The 16,943-nt window shown below is 40.2% G+C and overlaps 1 protein-coding gene across 1 annotated transcript in view; it reads right to left on the reverse strand.

The window, feature by feature from the left end:
• Window positions 1-582: 582 nt before the first annotated feature.
• LOC135215355 (uncharacterized) overlaps window positions 583-16,943 on the reverse strand; it is a 38,369-nt gene continuing 22,008 nt past the window's right edge. Inside the window, exon 3 of the mRNA XM_064249914.1 lies at window positions 583-1,525. Coding sequence (XP_064105984.1) covers window positions 653-1,525 — 873 coding nt within the window. The 3' untranslated portion in view covers window positions 583-652. The remainder of the gene's footprint in view (window positions 1,526-16,943) is intronic.

The following is a 16,943-nucleotide window of genomic DNA, read 5'->3' on the forward strand; positions in this document are numbered from 1 at the left end:
CCACGAGTGGTGGTCAGCGAACTTGTCTATTTGTTTTCATTAAAAAAGAGCAGCAGATATAGAACTGGTTAGATGTGTGAGGTATGATTTAAAAATGTGCATTATAGTTCCTCAGGTATGTAGCTATGAAAAATACAAATGATCTTAGAAAATTTGTCATTTTACAGTAAGTACCAAATTATTCCTAAAAGGGGGAATGAGGATTGTTAATGACAACAGCAAAGTTCTCTTAAAAAAGGTTTAATATATTTGGTATCATAAAAAACAAATATAAATGATCAGATTGTCCCAAAATCACAGAATTAGGCATCAAGGGAGTTGTATATTTCCTGGAAGGTATTAAATATGTTTTTTAAGACTGTGACTTGGTGTTTGTGACTATCTTGTAATATCTTCATCAAGTTCTTTTGTTCCTTGTAAACTTGTCCTTGGTAAATTTTTAACAATTTGATAACTTCATTATTTACATTTGCACTTTCTAACAATTCTGGATAAACGAATGCACGAGAGACATAAACTTGTAACATGTCTGTTGGTATTGCATAATCTGATGGAGAAATGAAGCATTATAGTTCGTGGAGAAAAACTCCTGTTGTCCGGCCCTCGATTACCTTTGTTTTTTTATTCACTATCACTTTTGTAATATCAACCTTTATTTTTCTTCCTTGGAATCTGGACTACACTTGAAGTAATATTGAGAGCTTGGTTTTGATTTTTGCACAAGATTATCATCTGTATCTCTTATTAATGATGTACTCCTCTCCTCTAATATATCTTCACTTTTGATAATAATCTCATCTAGTAGATTTTCATTTTTGTTACTTTCATCTGATATAGCTTTTGTTTTTCCTTGACTGTGAGAAAGTTCACTTTCTAAGCTGACAGTTAATACATGTCCTGGAAGAATTTTATTACTATCTCTTGTCATTTTCTTCACTTTTCTATTACTGGCATTATTAATAGAATAAATTTTTTTGTGTTTTTTGTCATAATTTAGTTCATCTGTTGACACTTGGATACTACGCTTTTGTTTTGGAACATTTATACGAACGTATGATACCACATTGCCTGGGGCATTAAATTTCGCACACACTTTCAGCTTTTTTATGGGGCTTTTTGGAATGCACTCCAGTATAGTACTTTCTATATCTTCTGGTGGCCTCTTCAGTGTCTTGGTCTGTTTTGCAATGCCAGTTTGACTTTCATAGTTAGACACACAACTGATGCTATGGATTTTGACCTGTAAGCTAGAAGGTTTTGTTTGTAAAACTGAAGGGTTTATCAGATGCAAAATGCAAAGTTGCTCTGCAAAGTTTCTATATCCACCATGACTGTATGTGGTTACAAGATATTGCCACAGTTCATAACAATGTTCAGGAGATTTACAATATCCCTGATTTAGCAGATCTTCATTTGCTGACTGAAAGGCAGATTTCTCAAGATTTTGTAAAGAACGAGGCTGTAATTCCCAATTTATAATGTTGTCAATAAGCAGATATACTTCCTCAACGCTCCACTCACTTGTCTGCAAATTATATAAAAAAAAGAATTAAAAACATGAAGAATACTATACAGTAGATATTCTAAACCTCTTCAAGAATGCTGCCATACTAATAGTCTATTGCACTAAAAATTAAAAACTTTCAAATAAGCAATATGAATTTTATTTAAACATAATTTGAAACTTAAGTATATGTTATCCTATACCTCCGCTTCAAGTGCAGTGAATAATTTAGTGGGAGGTAATTTCTCAATACAAATCTCTGCCTTCTAATGTGGGGTACCTATTCCAACAAGTATGGTGCCTATCCTTCTTGGTATAAAGTAATTATAAGTATTTTTATAAACATCTGTTCACTACTCCATAACCATAAAGCCAATAATAGGTCAAATATTAGACAGTTTTAATATAAAAATGTTGGATTACTTTCAAATTGACAGTAGCTTTCAGCAACATTTATGGAAAAACTCTGATGATCCCTGATGATCCATTTGAAAATGCTCCACTACTAAAGAATACAAGGTAATAATAAATTTAGAGACATATTTCTTGAGGCTAAATTCCATGAATTTACTAATAGTTCCATAAGGAACATACTTTTGTTACCTAAAGACACTTGAAGCTACATAAAAATCAGCAGCAGCCCCAACAAGAAACATTGGTATGTATATAATTCAAGAGAGAAATATGAAATTTAAAGAAAGTATTACCATGTACTATCGGCAAGAAAAATTAAGAACTTTATCTTTGGACATATACTGCTCAACAATACCACACCTAGCAAATCTAGAAATGGGGCGGAGATTCAAGATAGACGTCTTTGTTGCTTTCTAAATTTCCATTAACTTTAAACCATAAAGATTCTATATTAATTCTTTAATCATATAAAATGTTGGTTTGGTAACATCAATTCTGAGTAGAATATTGATCATCCTTTTTTAAAAACCTACCATGAAACTTTACTTACAAGTGATGTTTGACACTAAAGTGACCTTAAGTTCATGCAAAATTGGAAATGAATCTTAAATAACGAGAGAAAATGTTTTAAAACTTGGGCAGTACCAGTGGAAATCGTGAGGAACAATACAGTAATGAATGCAATATTATGAAGAGAGAGAGCGAGTGCATAGGCCTGACTTTATAAACTTAATTCATTATTTGTTCATAATATGAACAAACATACCTTCGGTTTTAACATTAGTATAAATACTCAGCGACAGCTGGAAACCGGTAAAGTTTTAAAAATAATTGTGTTCGCAAGAGACTATTGGCATCTGTGCTTGGTTATGAGACATGTGGAGCCACCAACATACCCCACTTAAACTCGTGACCCCGTTAGTTATTCTTCCAACCCAGGTTAGTTATTTTCTTACCGCCTTTAAGAGAGGACATGCTTTGCCTCCGTCCTTTTAAAGCCGGTTTAGTTTGCCCCCTGTTGTTTTGAATCTGTTGTTTGGAATTCCCGGGAATGTGAACATGAAGCCTTCTCATGCTTCGAGACTTCCTGGATATCACAAGAAGCAGATAAACACCCTGATATTTTCTTCGACAATTTCGATGTCGAGGTACTCGTCGTGTAGTAAGTCGTAGGTGCAGAAACTCTTTTAAGGTACAGTTAATTCGTTACCTGTGCTTTGGAATATCACATATTCATATGGGTTGCCTGTAAATCCAGAGCTTGGATGTATCAGGATGTGCTTTGGGAAGTAATTATGACTAACTGTGTTCCTTTCCCTGTGGGGAGAGGTGTGCATCGCCATCTTGTTTTCATTCCAGATACATGGGTAGAGATGATGCAGGTGTGCGGTCAGCGTTAGGCTATCAGGAGAACCAACCCAAGAAGGACAGTTGGTTTGATGTATGTATAACGTCATGCTGCCATCCAGGGTCCCACGTGATGGATGTCCCTTTTATCCTGATATGCACTGAATGGCGGTCGGATGCGTCGCCATCTGTAAAGAAGCAGATAGTGCAACAAGGCAGCCTTTAATGTCAGGTTGCTATGCCTATGAGAATAACATCAACAGCCTTGCACTTCTGGTAGGGTGCTGGCTTCGTATTCGAGATGCTCAGTGACGTCATAAACCTGGCGACCTCCATGACGTCACTTCACAGCTGCGGCCTACACAGAGACATTCTTCCATTTTCACTTTGAGGTATAAGAGTAATTTACAACTATGCTTTTGGATTTGGAGATTTTTAATGCACATTGTTTTTGAGAGAAATTACAAGTGTTAGGAGATGTAAGTCACATAATGGAAAAGACACAAGTCTTTCCTCTGTATCCTTCTGCTTAGGCGTCAACAAGCTTAGGCAACTGGCTTTGACGGCAGTGCGTTCTCCTGCCAATCCTGGTAGAATAGGGACTTCGTAGCTGATCCTCGAGCCAAGAGAAGTTTCTTCTCCATCTTCCAGCCAGGATTGTTATATCCCTATTATATGAGAGCACAAGAAGTAGTTGTAATTGCCGAACAAGTGAATGTTGGAAGTTTAGTCTAGTGTGGCTGTGAAGAGTTGGAGAAGGCTAGAATCTGGGACTTCGTGACTGATCCTCGTGCCAAGAGGAGAAGAATAATTTCTTCTTCATCTTTGAGCCAGGACTGTCACATCCTTGTAAAGAAGAACTGCCACAGAAGGTTGGGTCTCTTGATCTTGGCTGCAAGAGTACCATCAACAGCCTCACGCTTTCAAAACCGCTTGCAAAATGGCGGTAGTCATGACATCACAGCCCACTGCTGCCAACCTCACGTCATCTTCGGTGGCATCATTATATTACACTTTCATTTCGGGAGCGCACACTTATGGAGAAATATGAATTTTCTTGCAAGATAAGCTGTGCCGTTGTGTGCTCCAGTTATGTTTGGAATAAGGAATATTAAGCAATACTTTAACTCAGTCAACTTTAGACGGTTGCCGTAGGTTGTCAGCAGTCCAGTGGTAGACTAGGCTGTGATAACCATATCGGCTGTAGTGCTGTAATGGCCGTAGATCCATGACGCCGCGATGACGTCACAGCCTACTGCTTCTCGATCTACTTCGCTGCCTCCAGAACCAAATACGCTTTCTGACTCATTGGTACACACAGTAATGAAGAAATTACAAGATGTAGAGGTGAAAATTGCTAAGAAAGACAAAAAGAAAAGGCGTGATTCGTCTTCTTCCTCTAGCTGGTGTCATCGCTAAGTTCGATGACATCACTGCGTGTACCAGTCAAGCGTTGGAGGATATGGGATTTTGTAACTGATCCTCGGGACAAGAGGAGAAGAGTAAATTCTTCTTCATCTTCGAGCCAAGACTGTCACATCCCAATCAGCAAAATGTCAAGAAGTCAGTGGCTGGTAAGCTCAAAGCAAGCGGACGAAGCCGTTTACAAGAGTCCGAACGGGCGAATGCGTCGACGGTCGCTGGCCTAGCGGCCGACACGGAGTTGCCAGTGGAGACTACAAAGAGTCTAAGGGAGACTACAATGCCGTTGGTGAACTTGATACATACGCCGATGCTTTTACAAACTTTTTTCATGGACTCTAGATGTCAGAGTAATGCAATATGATAAAATTGCTCTCATATTTTTACAGTAATCCCCCACCTATCTCTATTAATGGGGACCAGAACCAACCACGATAAGTGGAAAACCGCGAAGTAGGTTCCCCCCTATTTTTTAAATGCGTACATTTTTTTGTGTGTGTACATGTACATGTATAAATAATAACTGAATTCTTATAACAAGATACGTAACCCACCTCTATCAATGACGATGATCTTGATAAATGACGATTATCTTGATACATGATGATGGAACACCTGTGCAATATGATTGAGGTGAAGATGAAGATGATTTACTACACAGGTTAATAAGAGCTTTACTGCTCCTCAGGTGACACCTCATCGTCAGTTGTTAGAGGCGGTGGATCGCCGACGGCAGCTTCTGATAGAGCTAAAGAAACTGCAGGAGGCAGCGTAGTGGCTCAGTAAAAAGCCGGAGAGGCAGCAGGAGGAGTATCCGACACTTCTGCAGGAGGTTTTTGGCGCACTAGGAACATCGTGATGGGAAGTTGTTGACATTGTTCCTTTCATCTGAGTAAAGATGCTCTTGTACAATGCCATTATACCGTCAATACGGTTACTAAATTCGATGGCTCTGACCATGTTATCATGATTTCTTGTGCCCTTTCTTGCATAGCCCATGCCATACTGCAGAGCTCTGGCAGATTGTCCAATTAAGGCCACTTTGCTCAGGTTCGTTGTCGTCGGCTGCCTCTTCTTCCTCACTCGCCGATCTTGTCATTTCGACAAGGTCCTCGTCGGTTAGGGGCTCCGAGTGGCACTCGATCAGTGAGTTGACATCTTCCGCCGTCATGTCGAAGAAACCTTCGTTGGCTACCAACCGCGCCAGCCTCACAGCCTTATCTACGGTGGAGTGATGAACTTCCCCTGGCATAAATCCCTCATGAACGCCAGGTCTGCTGCATGTCCTCCTGCACAGTCCATCAAGAGAAGGACCTTAAAGGGTAGCCCATTTTCCGCAAGGTATAACTTCACTTGTGGGATAAAGCAGTTCACGAACCAGTTGAGTGTGAGGACTTAAGTTATCCATGCCTTCTTATTACTTATCCAGTAGACGGGCAGCAAGGCTTTGTTTTTGTTTTTCAAGCATGAGGATTCAACGACATGTAAATTAAGCCAGGCTTGAGCATGAAGCCCACGGCATTCCCGCACGAGCAGTGACTATATTTGTGGGCCTTGAACCCTGGCTTCTTCACTTCATACTTGTAAAGGAACGTCCGGGACGGCATCCTCTTCCAGAAGAGGCCCGTTTCATCCATATTGAACACTTGCTCCGGGATATAGCCGCCCTCTTTAATTAGTGTCGGGAACTCGTCCTTAACGTAACGATGAGCTGCCTCTTGGTCTGCCAAGGCGGCCTCTCCCCATACAACGGAACGCTGCGAAGGCCAAACCTCTTGAATTTCTCGAACCAGCCCTTGCTGGCAACAAAACCACGTTTTTTCTCGTGGGGCAGGATCATCTTCATCGTCGTCATCACCATCATCATCTTCGTTCAATCCCCCTTCAGGAACGAGGCTTATCATAAAGGGTTTTGGCTTTAGTTCGAATGATGTTGGTATCGAGACTAACCTTCTTTTCCTGGCAGGCCGTTATCCACGCTGATAACGCAGTCTCCAATTGCACAATCCTCTTATTATAAGGAGTCACAACGAGCTTAGTGTCCTTGGAGAACGTTATTGAGGCAGTTTTACGGATTTTTAATTCATCTTTTTTTATGTAGCGAACCGTTGATTCATTCAGTCCATACATGCGGGAACAGATGCCTAGCTACTGCCTGCCTTAAGCATGTCCAATAATTTCACTTTCTCGTTCACCATCATTTTTCTCTTCTTCTTGGGTTCACCAGAGGGTGTAGGACATTAGGAGCCATTTTCAAGGGTGTCATAAGCACTATTTTGCACAAAAAAAGCACAAAAGAACAGCTAAAACTTTTACGCGGCAAGAGTAAGCGACACAAGCGCAAGAGAACAATGAATGCGGTCTTCCTTTGCTGGGCGCTTGGCAGGGAGAGATGCGCCATGTCTGTGTTGATACCTGATGTTCTAATGTACTCTCTCTGCCTTCTGCTAGCACCCGCGCCCTTTTTTTTTTCTGAACTTTATTAATATTTTTGAAAAATCCGCGATGCACTGAGGGCGCGAAACTTGAGGCGCGAAGTAGTAAGGGATTACTGTATATAGGATTGCAAATAGATACGTTCTCAATCCTACTGACTATTCAAGATTGAGCCATCAGTGGCCATTACAGATCATAGATGCCGCGGCCGTATGGTCGGACGGCCATGACGCACCCGGACATTTGTCAGAGGATAGGAGTGAGTTAAAGTCTCCTGGGGCTGAACACAGTACATTAGAACCGGAGGAAAGAGAAAACAAGAGTTTCTGGCTTCATATGTGGAGGTGATTGATTTGATTCGTCAATTCAATAACCTTTCGGGGAGCACGGAGACACCTGCCAGTATGCTTCCCCCGGGGATTGAAAAAGGATACGAAGGTGTATAAATTACCTTGTTCAAGTCATGTAAAGTCCGTTTTACAACACGTAAATGCACAGATTGCTGGAAGGCTATGGATTCCTCTTAGTAATCGTATACAGCCTGAATGGTGGGAATTAGCATAATTTGGGTTGACCCCAGGAAAACTTCAAATCTTTACAGGTAAGAAGAATTCCCATGTTTTATATACTTGTTGGTATAATCTGGTTTGTTCCTATAAGAATATTGACCAATCGCTTCGACTCTTACACAAGTAGTTAAAGTTAATCGGAAGCTTGGTTTACACAAGTAGTTAAAGTTAATCGGAAGCTTGGTTCATTAGAAGTAAAGTACTGTAGAACCATTCTTCTTAATGAAACTGTATGGAAACTTAAGTCGAAAGGAAGAGGTGAACTTCTTTCTTTCAGCACTTAAGGTAGCCAAGCCTAAGTAGGGCACTTGTAACCTAAGATGCTATAGCCAGGCTAATTGAGTCATACCTTTTAGCCTAAAAGTGGTTAAATTTGTAGCCTATTCCAGCCAGTCCAAGTCTACTGCTACTATCTTAGTAAATCTGAGTAGTAGTTCTTAGCTTAGACTGTCCGACCTAACTGGTTTGGGTATGCATGTGCTGGCTTGGACTAGCTAATGGTTGCGGTTTAGTTTTCAAACCTGCATTTACTATCTTAGATTAGTCTGAGTGGTACAATTCTTAGTTAGCATAGCCTAACTCATTGGTTAGATGGTTCCGACATACATGTCAACTTAGCCTAACAGTGGGTTGATAACTTAGCATGGTCTGGCTGCTTGAACATGCCTTTACTATCTTAGCTTGGGTGAATTAGTAAGGTTATAAGTATAGTTGAGTATAGACTAGTGCCTAGGCTACCCATTCGAAACACTTTTACCACCTCAGCCTAGGTTGTGGTTGTAGCCTAGCATGTATAGCCCAAACTTTCTTGAACGACTTTAACCTAACCTAAGTCATTTAGTTTCTAGATTAAGCTAGCTATACTCGCCTAGTCTAATAAAGAGTACATCTCGGATGGACTTAACCTACTGTAAGTGATGGAGGAGTTAGCCTAGTCTAATTGGAAGAATTAAACATAGCCTAACCTAACCAAGCCAGGGTCAACCTGGTCTTGCCAACTTGAAATAAGTTATCAAATAAGTACTCAATTCTTAATTGACTATACCTACTTAGACTAGTCCAAGTGGTTTTTGGCTAGATTAACCTAGAATTTGCAAATGGGTCTCTTCCATCCTAGTCTAGTTTCTATATGAAGGTCATGAACCTAACATAGAGGGTTCGGGCTTCAGTTGGCTAAAGCAAGGCATTAGAACCACCTCATATTTGGAAGGAGAAGGTGGGGAGTTACCCATTCTTCAGGAGTGAGGTGGGGTGAAGTGACGTTGGGTACAATTCTGGGCTAGGTTACTCGAGAATAGCACCATGGTGGTTTCTGGCAATTTAGGATTACCCTTTGGAAGGTAGCATATTGAACATATGCCCGTATATTGTAACAGATCACCGCATAAGGTGTTTTGTGGTTGCGAAGTAACATTACTTGTGGAAAAATGAGCCATGTCCTGTTAACAGATTAATTCCATGGGAATATATTATCATAGGACATTCTCCTGGGGTTTTCCTATGATATCGTCCATATAATTGGAAAAGTTAAGTGTTTGCGATACTGGGAACAACCTGGAGGTTACACAAACTCTAGGTTCTATATGTTTCTCCATGTCCCGAACGGAAGAATGGGTTCCAGTAATTAAGGAGGACCCAAGATGAGTGACTGATAAAGTTTATCATAGCACAATCATTGCTACCAGGTTCGTGTGGGGAAGAGGCACCACCGATAGGTAGAATTAATATCTCAAGGTCTGGAGGTTGCCCAGTATCCCTTTTCAAACTAATAGTTTTACTAAGATTTTAGGTGTAGAGTGTCACCTCGGATGTAACACGACTCCAAAGGTCTTTAGCTCACATATACAGAATGACTCTTTGGCCGTGACTGCCTGTATAGTGGAGGTTTCTGTCCATTAAAGGCATTTGGTCAGTAGACAATGATCTAGTGGAGAGGTTGTTAGAACAGAGGGAAGTTTCTCTGTAATTACATGTATGGTGATATACATTGGACTGGTGATTGGGCATGTGAATATCACTTCACACTGAGTAATCTTCAGATGAATCAGGAGCAGTGAACTGGCTTGGGCATATAAGAACTCCGATCTGATAAAGTGAAATCATACTCTGTATCAGAGTAGGCTTGATGGATTAACACCAGGCATATACATCAGTCACGTTACAGGAAACTGAACGTGGATGGTGGTCTTCCTCTGACCTTGGTAGAGTGGGAGTACTCAATAACCAGGTTTTTGACGTAGACTCAAAAGTAGTTAGGAACATCAGTTCCCTTTTGCCCCATAATTCGGGATAATGAGTCAATGCAGCACAGGTCATGATGACATACATTTCTTAGTCATGCTCAGTATGGTGCGATTATGTGTGAGAGACCTTCAGGAGGGCCGGCTTTGGCTTGGCAAAGTACTCTGGTTATAGAAAGAACTATGTCACCTAGAACAAAAAGGTGATAAGACGTAAAGGAACGGACCAAACAGAGGTGATCGGTCAAGCCTACTCCTTGTTGTCAAGTGGTACCAATGAGGTTATACAGAAGAGAACGTCATCAGAGAAATACTGGCCTTCTGGCAATTAAGAACATATCAGTTAAAATGATAGAGACGGTTGGTCTGTGACTATCGAAGCTCAAAATTGAGCAATGTTAAGGTGTCTGGCTTTTCATGGAAATTTGAGAGTGGGTTCACTGTTATGAAAAACCACTTTCAATTTCCTATATATAAATAAGGTTGCCCAGAGGTCCTTGGACACAATTGCCTTGTGTCCTTTGGTGGCTGCTCAACAAATGGTGTAACTCATCCAGTACCCCTGGCGGGTCAGTTGGTATCTTGTCTAAGATGATGGTATGAATGTGAAATGGAGGAGTTAACTGGCCTCTTTCCTTTTCAGATTTCTGTCCCCTTCTTTACTTCAGGCAGTAAGAAGAGAGTGCCATCATAAGCTGGAATGGACAAGGTACAGGTGAGTGAAGTAGCCATACTGTTAGGGTTAGTATCAGTAAGATACCTACCAGTAGCAGGACATTCCTCTCTCTAGCAAGGGGGAGAGGAATGATAACAAACCTACACGAGTGGATGAATTGGTTTGTTAAGGGAACAGATCTTCTTATCTTCCTCGGACGCAATGAACTATGACATTGTGTAGAACCCAGAAGTCTGACTCTATGATATTCATATGTCTTAGATTCTGAAATACTGGTAAGTTGTTTCGTAGAATTCTGGTATTCAGAAAACTGATCAAAGGTGGCAAACTCCCAGTTGGTTAATAGTACTTACTCTTGGTACCTCCCACCAAGAGTAAGTCTATCCTAATGTTAAGACCGAAGGTTTGTTTTGTATATGAACAAATGACTAATTTTTAACCAATTTGTATTTTTCATAACTTACAAACCTGAGGTCTTACCATACAAAGGCCCACCTCTAACCACCCCTCTATCAACTAACCTGGGTTGGAAGAATAACTTAACGGGGTCACGAGTTAAGGGGGGGTATGTGGGTGGCTCCACATGTCTCGTGACCAAGCACAGATGCCAATAGTCCCTTGCATACACAATTATTTTTAAAAACTTTCCTGGTTTTCAGCTGGCGCGGAGTATTTATCCTAATGTCAAGACCTCAGGTTTGTAAGTTTTATGAAAAATACAAATTGGTTAAAAATTTGTCATACTTACTTTGAGAGATTTGAGTGATAATATTTTTTCAAATATGTTTTAGAAGTGGAGGGAGAGAGCAAAATCAGCTTACACGAAAGCATAGGCTTAGTTAATGCTACTTGATTATATTTTCTTTTGGAGATTTAGTGATATTACTTTTTAAAGTATGAAGTGGAGAGAGAGAGAGCAAGATAGTTAAAGTACTGGTGATGGGGAAAAGCGGAACAGTGGTGAGTTGGTGCAGATACCTGGGAAACAGGGTGATATGGCTGCCAAGATCATGTTGCACTATGCTAAATAAAATTTGAAAGGACCATAGTATTCAAGAGCAGTGAGTCAGTGTAGATACTTGAGAAACAGGGTGATATGGCTGCCAAGATCGTGCTGCACTATGCTAAATAAAATTTGAAAGGACCATAGTATTCAATTTAAGTCTCTAAGAAATCAAAATTCATACATGAATCTTCATTTTCTTCGACAGGTGCCGTAAAATTAAAAGATTGTGGAAAATTCAAACCACAGACTATGGTCATTCTTGCTCTTGATATAGTCTGTACTTTTGAAAATCAGTTTTCATCCACACAAAAAAGATGTGTTATGTAAAAACATTAAAAAAATAACAGGCAACGGAAGTTTTATAGCGTGCAAAAAAATGCTGATGTGTTGGGAGATCTTTCAGCCTCATGGCAAAGTAAGGCAGCTGTGTAGGTTAAGTATGAATTGCTTGTGATGGAAGCATAGCCAGAATATCTTTGAGCTGACAGGCTACTTTAAATTAGAGACTTCTTTTAAATGACAGTAGCTCTGTTAACAGCATCTTGCATTCGATTCATGTCAATGTCAAAGTAATCAAAGTGTGAAAGATGTTACGTAAGACAGTACCCAGTGACTTGTGTTCTGCTGGAAGTTCTTGGGTGCCTCCTCACATTATAGAAAATACTCTCGCAGATTCAACTATACTATTTGCTCAACCTACCTTAGGCATCACACCACTGACTGGCATTGACATCTGCTAAATGATATAATTTGCATTGTATTTTCATATGTCTTTTCAGTAAAACACATATGGGAAATTCAATGAGCGAAAGCTGATGAAAATTGTATCTTCATTTTTCTTGCTTCAATGAACGAAAGCTGATGAAAATTGTATCTTCATTTTTCTTGCCAATTGCGCATATATTAAGATTACTACATACGTAAATTGTACCATATGAGCACTCACCAGTGTGATGAATGTTGATCAAAGATGATTTTGATGAATTAGCTGTGCAGTCTGATTTGTGATGATGAAGACAACTGCACAGCAAAGCAGAAAGGTTCCATCTATGGAGAGTGCCTCTCCACCTTAAGGAGGCACTCAGGTGATTCAAGAGGCACTAACTCGGGGGTTTTGGAAGGCGTTGGAGGGCCCTTTGTCCGTTTGATGAACATGATGATAGGCAGCTGCTGTTGCTGCTGCTTCTTGCTGATGAGGGCTTATTATAGGGCTCCAATACTGAATCATGGATATTTGATAAGGAGTGTTCCATATGAGGGTCTTATGTTGAAACCATCACCTGTGTCTCCTTAATCATCCTCTTATTTGAAACGGACATTCCAAAGTCAGACCTCCTCCTCCTGCTCCTCCCCTAAACCTGGTGTCTCTTCTTCCTTGCTGTCAGACTTGACTTGTCAGCTCTTCCAAATCCTGTTCCATCAGGGTGGTCATCAGTGAGACTGCCAACTTCATCCTCGGTGACGTACTCGAAGCCTTCTCCACTTAGAAACCTCATCGACTGGACTACCATAATAATGGCTGAAAGTTGAATTTCTTCAGGAGAGAAGCCCTTATAATCATGACTTGACTCCAGCCACACTTCTTTCAGCATGCATTCAGGGTTTCCTTCTTCATGTATCAACAATCAGTCATGACAGACAGACATGGCAATTGTAACTTTATGCTAATAGTCTTTTAGCACAAATTCACTCTCGGTGACCATTGCATTCACAAGGTACTGGAAGGAGTTTTGGGTGTAGGCACGTATCACGCCCTGGTCCGTGGGCTGGAGGAGAGAGCATGGTGTATGCAGGGAGGAACTTGAGCAGTACTCCCTGGTAATAACAAATGAGAGGGTGACCACCAGCATTGCCCAGAATCAGCGACACGTGAACTCGTATGCCCAAGTCGCTCGGGTATTGCTTAACTTGAGGGATGACACTGATGGAACCAGCAATCAGTAATTACTTTGGTATCCAGGCCTTGGGGGTTATGCATCCAGAACACAGGCTGTTCTTATTCTTGAGGGCCTTGGGTTTGCAGCCTTGTAAATGACGCTTGGTTTCAACATGAAGTCGGCTGTAATCCCACACATGAGGAAGGTAACCCTATCCTAATCCTTGCTTCGTCCTTCATGACTTACATTCGGGATGGCACATTCCAGAAAAGGCCAGTCTCGTCCATTGAACACCTGTTCTGGATGGGTAGCCCTTCTCAATAATATTCTTAAAGGTTTCCAGATATTTAATGGCTACTTCAGTGTCTGCAGAAGCTGCTTCGCCATGCAGAGAAGCAGGACTTTAGATGGAACTGGTGGTACCATCCCTTGCTGGCTTGAAAAGCTTGAGATGATATGATGGTCCTGCTTGTGGCTCTTCCTCATCTTCTTCTATTGGTGCGGGTCTGTTGAAGCCTAGGAATTCTAATTCCCCTTTTTCATCGCCATCTTCCTAGCAGTTGAAAACTGCTGGTACAGTTGTCGCTCTTTCTCTTGGATGATGTTGGAATCAAGGGGCACAATCTTCTCCCTGCAGTCCTTTACTCAGAATACCAGCGCAGATTCCATCTTCATAACTTTTTTTTATCTCGCACTGTCAAAACTGTTTTTGTTGTACAAAAGCAGCTCATACTACAAGCCTTTTGTACTCTGCCTCTTTCTTCTTTATGTACCACATTGTACTTTAATAAAAATGGCACCTTACTGCAGCATAACTTTTGCCCTCCTTCAACATATTGTGAAGTTTTACCTTTTACTCAAGCTTCATGACTGCCTTCTTTTGTTTATGCTCTTCACCAGCAGCCTTAGAAGGTGCAGGGCATCTTTCAAGAAGCATTTTAAGGCATGATTAGAACTGATACACAAAGATTAACACAAGATACACAAAGATCCGTATTTACACCCGAAAAGATGCCTGCCTACTACGCAGTGAACTGCGACTGATGTGGGCTCCCAGAATTCCATCTTCATGAGATGAGAGGGAGTGTTCATCCAATCAATGCCATGTGTACAGCCAGTGAGTGCCAAGGAAAATGAATGGCTGCTCTGTGGTATGGAGGAGTGATAATGGTAGTTACATTGACGTCTTCGAGGGCTGCATGAGAGCGAGAGAGTAAGTGAAAGCATCGTTGGGTTGACAGTTTTAAATGTTCTTGTATGTTTGGTATGTCATGTTTCGTATTAATATGATACTATGTAAGTGTGTGTGTATTTTTTATGGAGAGAGTGTTTGCATTTTGATGGTTTTGTGAGTTGTCTGTTGGAGACAGTGTTGGTGGTTGTGGTTTGTTGTGCTGGGTTTGAGTTGTATGATTTGTAGTGTTGTTTTTGAGCTGTTGGTATTTGTTTGTGTAGTGATTGGGGTGTTGTTTTTAAGTTGTTGTATGGTTTTGGTGCTTCTCTGTCTTGGGTAGTGAAATTCAGCGGTTGTGGTGTCTTGAAGACTAGCCTATATCTGGCGGACAGCACAGCACCTAGCCCTGAGTAGCTGGAGTCTGAGGTGAGTAAGCCAATTGTCCTGTGTGTATTTAGTAACATGAAGAGGAAAGTGTGGCAGAGGGAAAGTTCGACAGTTGGTACGACTAAAGTAACTGTGGGGAGATTTGCTTTCTTGTGATCCTGCCACAGTGGACGACAGCTAATAGCATGTTTGTTTGTATTGTGTTTGTTGCATGGAACCAGTGGTTATTCAGCAACGGAACTAACGGCTTTACGTGACTTCCGAACCACATTGAGAGTGAACTTTTATCACCAGAAATACACATCTCTAACTGTGCAGTGGAATGCCCAATAGCATGTTGACATCATACACCTGGGTATATCAACAACGCAACATCCAAACGTTCTTTCTCTGCCATTTGCTGGCTTTTATTAAAAAATTTAGGCAGTCCCCGGTTATTGCGGGTGTTTTGTTCCAAAGGCTTAATGATAAGCAAAAAATCACTGATAACTTTGGTGCCAATAACCGGTTAATGGCACCTCAGTTAGGTATGTATCAGTGCCAATACTCTATTATTGGCGCTGATAACTGGTAAGGAATCACTGATATTCAGTGATAGACAAGCGTCATAAAAACCAGATCACTGATAACTGGGGACTGCCAGTTATCAGGGTTTACATTAACCCTTAAACACCTAATAGACGTATTTTACGTCGACATTTTTTGTCTCTTGGGTTCCGACCGGACGTAATTTACATCAACATACAAAAGTTTTTAAAAAAAATTCGCGGAAAAAATACTTATAGGTCTACCAGCCGAAAACTTTTGAATCAGGCGCCTTGGGGGATGCTGGGAGTTCACGGATCAAGGTGTTGTTTTGTTACAATCATTACGCAGGTGCGCAAGTGCGAATTTTTTTCTTATCGCACTAAAAAGTCTTATCAGTGACACACCTCAGAAATTATTTCATCACTTTGACATAATTTTTTGCACCATTTTTAATTAGCCATTACATGAAGTATTATATATGAAAATGTGTGCAATTTCATGTAGAATACAACAAAAAATACTCATGATTGTAGCTTTTATCAGTTTGAAAATATTTTCATATACATAATGTGCCAAAATTTCAACTACGGTCAACTTTGACTCAACCGAAATGGTCGAAAAACGCAATTGTAAGCTAAAACTCTTATATTCTAGTAATATTCAATCATTTACCTTCATTTTGCAACATATTGGAAGAGTCTAGCACAATATTTCTATTTATGGTGAATTTATGAAAAAAACTTCTTCCTTACGTCCACGCGGTAACTCTTCCGAAAAATCTCATGTGCGATTGTTGTAATGTTTGCACCATTTTAAAGTAGCCGTTACATAAAGTTTTATATGTGGAAATGTGCGCAATTTCATGCACAATACAACTAAAAACAACCCATGGTTATAGCTTTTATCAATTTCAAAATATTTACATATAAATAATGATGTGACAAAACTTCAACCTTCGGTCAACTTTGACTCTACCGAAATGGTCAAAAAATACAATTGTAAGCTAAAACTCTTATATTCTAGTAATATTCAATCATTTACCTTAATTTTCCAACAAAGTGGAAGTCTCTAGCACAATATTTTGATTTATGGTGAATTTATGGGGAAAAAAATTTTTTTTTCCTTACGTCCACGCGGTAACTCTTCCGAAAAAAATCATACGTGCGATTGGCCGTAATGTTTACACCATTTTAATTAGCCGTTACATAAATTTTATATATGAAAATGTGCGCAATTTCATGAAGAAAACAACAATAAATAATTGAAGGTTATAGCTTTTCTAATTTCAAAATATTTGCATATAAATCACGATAAATAGAAAAAAACCACGTTCGGTCAACTTTTGACTCTACCCGAAATGGTA

This window comes from Macrobrachium nipponense, chromosome 5, assembly GCF_015104395.2.
Source record: "Macrobrachium nipponense isolate FS-2020 chromosome 5, ASM1510439v2, whole genome shotgun sequence".
Taxonomy (NCBI): domain Eukaryota; kingdom Metazoa; phylum Arthropoda; class Malacostraca; order Decapoda; family Palaemonidae; genus Macrobrachium; species Macrobrachium nipponense.